Here is an 8,135-nt window from a genome sequence, read left to right on the forward strand (position 1 = left end):
TGGCCCAGGTGTTTGGGCCTTGCACCCGCATGGGAGACCAGGAGGAAGCACCTGCCTGGCCATAGCGGCCATTTGGGGAGTGAACCAACGAAAGGAAGACCTTTCTCTCTGTCTATAATTCTACCTGTCAAATAAAAAAAATTATTAAAAAATTAAAAAAAGAAAGTACATTTAAAAATAATTGATGATAAGTTTAGTGTTATATGAGTTTTTAAAAATGATAAACATTTTAAATTCTTTTTAAAAGAAAGGGAAAGCTAGAATATGATGCAGAGTTTATTCTATCAGGAAATATGGTATTAGGTGGCTCAATAAGGTATTTCTAGGAGGCAGGAGGAACAAAGCAGGCCTAGTGTTATGGGTAATGAAGCGGTAAGTCATTTTTGTCACCTAGAAGAGGGAATTGTTTGGTTAATTTTGTCAGAGCAAAATATTTCTGTCTCTGTGTTCAGACATAATTATGGATGGTCTTATTTGTCTCTTGTATCTACCCTCATGATAGTAGAATGGCGTTGTCTGATTGTTGATATTATCTGAAAATTGTTTATGTTCAGTTGGGAGCTCCTTGGCCTAGATTTTGCCTGGCAACTGTCACAATCTTTTTTTTTTTTTTTTTTTCTCAGTTGCCTGTTCTAGACTAGGGCAAATAAAGTTAGTCTTCGACACATTAATCTGTGTGATCCAGTCTTCATCATTGTCAAGATTTCGTTGATAAGGTCAGAGAGTGCTGTCTATAGTTGCACTGTATTTAGTTCCCATGTTTGCTTTCTTGCAGAACAAGATGGCAAATTACTTGATGCACTGGTGTCCATAACTCTGTGAAAAAGGTAAGTTTCAGAATAAAGTGATTAATGGTCATTTTAATTCAGATAATTGCCAGAATAAAATGGTTTAGTTTTAGAATGGGTCATGAAGCTAAGAAAGCTAGATTACGAAGACTTAAATGATGAGATTTAAGGAAGTCCTTGTAAATTTTGAAAAAGTGACCCAAATTAATGTTTGTCCAAATGATGGATGTTATGATGAGAAAATTGAACTAGTCTAAAGGGCTCTTTCCTGACAAGACTTTCCTCTTATGTAAGGACCAATAGCATTCCATAACATTCCAGACAAAGCAGATAGCAGAATGCTACATTAGAAGGCTAGGAGCTAGATTTAACAAACACTGCAATTTGACTATATTAAAAAGATTATAAACCAAAGGATAAACCTCATGGCAATGAACTCAACAAGAGAACTAGAATCCCTAATACTCTGAAACTTACTAGATCGTTATGGATGTGGTGGCCTCAAGCAGGCTGAGGCTCAAAGGATCTCAGATGTACTCACTACCATACCTAGCAAAGGGTATGTACACATTGCTAGTATTTAGTATGGCTTCATCTGTGGCAACAGGACTCTCAAATCTTGGAAGTAATTCCAGGAGAACTTCCATCTGTCAATGCTCAGTGCCTGAGGGAAACACCAGAAGTCAGGATTATTTTTTTTTTTTTGAGTGTTGACATATGGGTAATTCACTCTGTGAAAATTCATTGAGTTATATGATTTGTATGTTGAATTTCAGTAAATACTAAAAAAAGAGAGAAAAAGAATAGGTAGAATAACTAGTTTGTGATAGTAAGGTAGTATATTTAAACCCAAATTTATTTGTCACCACATTAAACAAATAGAATGCATACTCCAATTTTTTTTTGTTTGGGGAATGTTCTCAGTGATTCTGAGCGTGTGTGAGTGTTAGATGGTAGGAGTGTATATAAGTGAGTGTGTGAGGTGGGTGAGCATGTCTATGAGTGTGAGTGTGAGTGTATACGTGAGCAAGTGTGTGGGTGTGTGAGTGTATGAGCATGGGTGCATACGAGTGTGGATGAGTATGTCTGTGAGTGTCTGTGAGCGAGTGTGCAGGTGATAATGTGAGACTGTGGGAGGGTGTCTAAGTGAGAATATCAAGATGTGAGCATGTGTGTGAGTCTGTGAATGTGTGCCTGTGCATGAGCGTGAGACTGTGAGAGCGTGCCTATGTGAGTATATGAAGAGGTGAGCGTGTGTGTGAGCCGGAGACTGTGAGAGTGTGTCTGTGTGAGTATATGAAGAGGTGAGCGTGTGTGTATGTGTGCCTGTGTGTGAGCATGTGTGTATGCCTGTGCGAGTGTGAGTGTGTCTGCATGAATATAAGAAGAGGTGAGCATGTGTGTGTTTGTGTGTGCCTGTGTCTGTGCGTGAGTGTGCAACTGTGAGTGTGTCTGTGTAGTATATGAAGAGGTGAGAATATGTGTGTGTGAATGTGAGTGTGTGCCTGTGCTGTGAGTGTGTTGTGGGTTATGAAGCTTGAATTTCCCGAGTGTTGGGAACTTAAAATTGAAGGACCAAACCCAGAAAACCTCTGTGGAAATGGTGCTAGGCCCCGGCATTTGGACGCTCACCGGTGATGGTCAGCGGTGACAGACATGGAGCAAGGCCAGACTGTGGCACTTTGGGTCTCTGCCCTGAAGTGCTGCAGGGTGCCCGCTCACTGTAAGTGTGGCTGTGGGCGAGTGAGGTCAGCCTGGCAGTGTTGCCACAGTTGGGGAGTTTGCTGGACCTCGTGTTAGGGTGCCCAGCTGTCTAGGCGTGGTGTTTAGAAGTTGAGTTTCTGACTTTAGAATGAGTGGAGGTGGTGGACCAATGGGAGGGACGGGGCCTGTGGGAGCCTGGCTGCGTGGGGAATGTCTCCAGGGCTATTGGTGACTTCCTGTCCCCAGGTCTGTAGGGCCACACATGGATCCCTGGTGGTCCGGCTCCTTCTCAGGGCTTATGTGCCCTTCGGTCGTCACCACGCCTCACACCTGTGAAGTGGGATTCTTCAGGGCTCTGGGTGGCTACCGGGGCAGTGGAGCAGTGAGGTGGCATGGAGTCAGCCCTCCCCCGAGGCTCACCCCCTCAGCCGCCCACACCCCACCTCACTCTGTCTTCAGGGCAAGTGCTGTCGCCTTGTGCTTTGCTCTGATCTTCGTGGTGCTGGCTGATAGCCAGTGCTGCCCACAGGTGCACAGGCTGATTAAAAGAGACAAATTTTAATATGTTAGGTTACAGAAAGAATGGAAGTAAATAATGGAAAAAGGTATTGCATGCAAAAATCAGCAAAAAGCTAGTATTTGTAGCAAACTAAATTTTAGAGCAAAAAGCATTATTAAGATAAAGGAGATATTTCATAATGATATGGTTCAGTTCACCAGGATGACATAAAAATTCTAACATTTCATGTGCCTAATAACATAAATTTAAATATATAAAGCAAATTTTACAGACTAAGAAGGGAAAAAAGACAAATATTCTAATTCTTGTGGGAGATTTCAACAAATTTCTCTAAATATTGATAAAAGACACAAGACACTTCTCTTTTATTACTAGTTTACTAAGACATTTTTGTTTTTGCTTCTTTTTAATCATCATGAACAAGTACTGGCTTTTATCTGCTTTGATTGCATTTAGTGAGAAATTTTTTCTTTTAAATTGTTAAAGTAGCGATTCTCTGAAGGGAGGAGAGAACTTCCACTTTGACTATGACGCTGTCGGAATAAGATTAAAGTCAGCGAACTCAAAAGGCTTCCATAGCCTTGGCAACTCATGACTAGAGCCTAGGGAGATTACTGACACCATAAACAAGAGTGTCAAATTGTTAAGTCAACAACAGGAGTCACTGTGTGCTTACTTCTCATGTGGGATCTGTCCTTAATGTGTTGTCCAATGTGAAGTAATGCTATAACTAGTACTGAAACAGTATTTTACACTTTGTGTTTCCGTGTGGGTGCAAACTGATGAAATCTTTACTTAATATATACTAAATCAATCTTCTTTATATAAAGATAATTGAAAATGAATCTTGATGTGAATGGAACGGGAGAGGGAGCGGGACATGGGAGGGGGCGAGTGGGAGGGAAATTATTAAGGGGGAAAAGCCATTGTAATCCATAAACTGTACTTTGGAAATTTATATTTACTAAATAAAAGTTAAAAAAATAAAGTAGTGATTTGTATCCATTTTGATTTTTAGAATTTAAATATACCTGTAATTGTACATATTTATGGGTAAAATGTGGTATGTTGATACACGCATCTGTTGTGTAATGATGAAATCAGGGCAATTAGCCTATTACCTCATACACTTATCATTTCTTTGTGATTTTTAAATGTTGCATCATCTCTGAATAAAATCCATTATCTTGGTTTTGTTTTGCTGATAATTAATGCAGTTTTATCCATGTTCATGAGAGAGTTTAGTCTTTAATTTTCTGCTTTTAGAATGTCTTAGTCAAATCTGGTATCAAGGTTATGCTGACTACTGGAAGCAAAGTCACAATGTGCGTAGTAAAATTAGAGGCTCCAGGTGATGTTACCTTTCTCCAGAATGGATTCACTCTCAGCGCTAGATAGAGTGGAGATTGGTCACTTGAATCCATTCATGAAATAAGATGAGTCAGGTTAGTTTGTGGGTTTGATGAGGTTCTTTCTACCTCTGGTCCCGTTTCCTCCAAGATTGCCAACTAAGTGCTCAGTGTGGTCTCTCTGTCACTTCTTGAACCTTTGTCTTAGAATCCTTTACTAGAGAGAGAGAGAGAGAGAGAGAGAGAGAGAGAGAGAGAGGGAGAGAGAGACCTGGGGCATTTGGGAGGAACAAGAATAATTATGGACCAGATGGCAGACTGTGTATATTGCATTATTGGCTCCAACTTTTCAACCCTGCTATATTTCTATACTTTGCCTTTGGACTTCGTAGTTACTAATACAAACAGTGGAGTATACTTCTCTACTTTGTTCTTTAAGTTTGACCTCATGTCTTGCTTTGGACAACAGGCAGAAATGATGGTAGGCCAGGTCCAAGCCTAGGCATTATTAAGAGGTCTTGTGTGTTTTATCTGCTCTCATGTACTTCTGACATAGACACTAAAACACACACAAAAACACACACACACAGCTTCTGGACCAGCTGCTGGTTCCAAGAAAAAGTCAAGAAATATATTAAACAGAAATGTCTTAACCAAGGTGCTTGGCCAAACTCAGCTTAGTGCAGCCCAATTGAGACTAAATGCGTACTATTATATACCAATGGGTTTTTCTTGACTGTTTATTATACATCAATAGGTAAACTTCATGACTCACTTATCCAGCTGCCATGGATTAGAACTTCGTCATGCCTTCCTGAGACTTTTGTAAAAGCCTTCTACCTAGGCTTTCTGTCTTCCACTAATCTTGTCTGTTGTGTGTGTTTGGTACTGTTGTCTCCATCAAAAGGCAAGTGTCTGCACCTGTGTAGGCATCTCTCACTGTTCCACACATCCAGTACTTGATATTCCAGCCATGGGTTCCAGAAAATTCTGTGATTTTTCATGGCTCAGGGCCATCACTTTCACTTTTCTCTGCATGGCCAATTCTATAAATCCTTCAGAACATATCTCACACCTCACTCATTTTGTAATGTTTTTCCTTGACCTAAAGGCATTCAAGCTTTCTGCTATGTACCCCCAAATTAGTTTCCTACTATTAGGAGAATTCTTGTTGTCTCTGAGTGTGTCTTTTCACTGGGATGAGGCTGTCTCTGAATTCACTCTGGCTGTGCAATGATGCTCTGACCTCTGTAGAGGTTCAATATCACCTCCTAGCTATCTGATTTAATCAATTATTGAATTATGTTGAATACCTGTGGGAATTTTATACATTATTAATTCAAGTGGTATACATATTTTCAATAAAATTGAACTTTTACTAACCATAATACTTGCTTCTTCACACACATAAGTAATAGCATTTAGAACAGTAGGATAAATTTATCAACATAGAAAAATGACAATAATGGTTGAAGATAGATGACATGTCCTTATGTAGATATTGTGGGTCCTATTCAAGTAAAATCTGACAACCAGCTCGCTTAAAATTAAAATGTCAAAAATCAATTATGCTTCATTTTGCATTCAGACAAATTGAACTTTTCAAAATGTATTTGAAGCACATCTTATGTCAGAAGACACATACTCTATTATTTGAATACTAGTGAAATGAGAAAACATTTTATTTCTCATTTTAAAAATAATTGTCAAACTAAACTTTTATCTGCCAAATGGGACTGAAGGATATCTGGATGTCTAAATATTGCTATAGTGCTTGAACTCTGAATAACACAGTTTTGACTTCCACAAAGAACAAAGTTGTCTCATTTTAGTAGCAGGGAACTTGTGCAATATGGACCAGAGGAGCCATCGGCCTGGAGAGGCAGGTGGGGAGGATCAGAAAGGGCTTTGAATGTCATGGATAAGAGTTTAATCTTTAGGCGCAGAGCGGTTTGGTCGTTGGTCGGGAGAGCGTCGAGTCTCCCCTGCCTGCTGCGGCTGAGTCCGGGCGGCGGAAGCGGCGCGGAGCGGCCTGAGGCTTCGGAGCGAGGTGAAAAGAGATGGCTCGAACCAAGCAAATGGCGCGGAAGTCCACTGGCGGGAAGGCCCCCCGCAAGCAGCTGGCTACGAAAGCCGCCCGGAAGAGCGCGCCCTCTACCGGCGGGGTGAAGAAGCCGCATCGCTACAGGCCCGGCACCGTGGCGCTCCGGGAGATCCGTCGTTACCAGAAGTCGACGGAGCTGCTCATCCGGAAGCTGCCGTTCCAGCGGTTGGTGCGGGAGATCGCCCAGGATTTCAAAACCGACCTGCGGTTCCAGAGTGCGGCCATCGGCGCGCTGCAGGAGGCGAGCGAGGCGTACCTGGTGGGGTTGTTCGAAGACACTAACCTGTGTGCCATCCACGCCAAGAGAGTGACCATCATGCCCAAAGACATCCAGTTGGCCCGCCGGATACGGGGAGAGCGAGCTTAAGAGGAGGCGGTTTTTACGGCGTTTTGTAGTAAATTCTGTAAAATACTTTGGTTAAACTTGTGACTTTTTTTGTAAGAAATTGTTTATAATATGTTGCATTTGTACTTAAGTCATTCCATCTTTCACTCAGGATGAATGCGGAAAGTGACTGTTGTCAGCCCTCAGTGCGCGCACTGTCGCTCAGGAGTGACAAGTCGCGAATCTGCAGAAGGGATGGGTGATCTCGCTTCTCATGCATGTTCCGTGTTACAGACTTGTTGGGTAGCTATTAAGGTACTAGAATTGATAAATAAATGTGTACAGGGTCCTTTTGCAATAAAACTGGTTATGACTTGAAAAAAAAAAAAAAGAGTTTAATCTTTATTGAACAAGCAGGAGGCCTGCACATTACACTCTCTGCCCCCAGCTTCCTTGTTGGAAGACAATAAAATGAGACCACCATCTTCAACTTTTAGGTAAATGTAGCTGACGTTCATTTTGTGCATCAGGCCTGGATTTTCAAGTTTGAAAGGCGAATAGCACATCTTCAGAGTGTATATATCAGCCGATTTGGGAAGCTCTGTAGGATATCTTAGATGTGGAAGTTCAGCTTTGCTTGAGGTTTTTTTTTTTTTTTTTTTTTTTTTTTTTTGACAGGCAGAGTGGACAGTGAGAGAGAGAGAGACAGAGAGAGAAAGGTCTTCCTTTGCCGTTGGTTCACCCTCCAATGGCCGCCGCGGCTGGCGTGCTGCAGCCGGCGCACCGCGCTGATCCGAAGCCAGGAGCCAGGTACTTATCCTGGTCTCCCATGGGGTGCAGGGCCCAAGCACTTGGGCCATCCTCCTCTGCACTCCCTGGCCACAGCAGAGAGCTGGCCTGGAAGAGGGGCAACTGGGACAGAATCTGGCGCCCCGACCGGGACTAGAACCCGGTGTGCCGGCACCGCAAGGTGGAGGATTAGCCTAGTGAGCCGCGGTGCCAGCCTTGCTTGAGTTTCTTTTATGATTAGTGGTGGGCAGTGCTTTGACCACTGCCTCTTGGTTCAGCTGGCGTCCACAGGAGATTCCGCTCCATTCTGTGCTTCAGTTACGGGATTCACTTTGATCCTTCATCTTCACTTTTCCTTATTCTTCCATTGAACAGTTATCACTTCCTGTGTGATATGCACTAAGGGTCACCGTGAGGAGCACGCTCATTGAGTAGGAAAGAGAGCTGGAATAACAATGTGCTGAAAGTCAAGGAATGGATATGTGGACAAGGAGTCATGGCAGCAACAGAGAGAGGCATTAGCTGCAACCCGAAGAGGTAGAGTACTATCCAAGAA

General features: G+C 42.4%; 1 protein-coding gene across 1 annotated transcript; it reads left to right on the forward strand.

Moving 5' to 3' along the window:
• The first annotated feature begins 6,297 nt into the window (after positions 1–6,297).
• Positions 6,298–7,181, forward strand: LOC149123587 (histone H3.3A-like). Its single transcript, XM_089307571.1, has one exon. It carries the CDS (start codon positions 6,422–6,424, stop codon positions 6,830–6,832), a length of 411 nt encoding a protein of 136 aa, XP_089163697.1. The 5' UTR covers positions 6,298–6,421; the 3' UTR covers positions 6,833–7,181.
• The last annotated feature ends 954 nt before the right edge of the window (positions 7,182–8,135 follow it).

The sequence above is a fragment of the Oryctolagus cuniculus genome, chromosome 11 (genome assembly GCF_051225735.1).
Source record: "Oryctolagus cuniculus isolate XC-2025 breed Fujian yellow rabbit chromosome 11, ASM5122573v1, whole genome shotgun sequence".
In the NCBI taxonomy this organism is placed as follows: Eukaryota; Metazoa; Chordata; class Mammalia; order Lagomorpha; family Leporidae; genus Oryctolagus; species Oryctolagus cuniculus.

Bases quoted from the DNA above. Each gene is read 5' to 3' on its own strand.
- LOC149123587 (XM_089307571.1), top strand. From the start codon at position 6,422: ATGGCTCGAACCAAGCAAATGGCGCGGAAGTCCACTGGCGGGAAGGCC.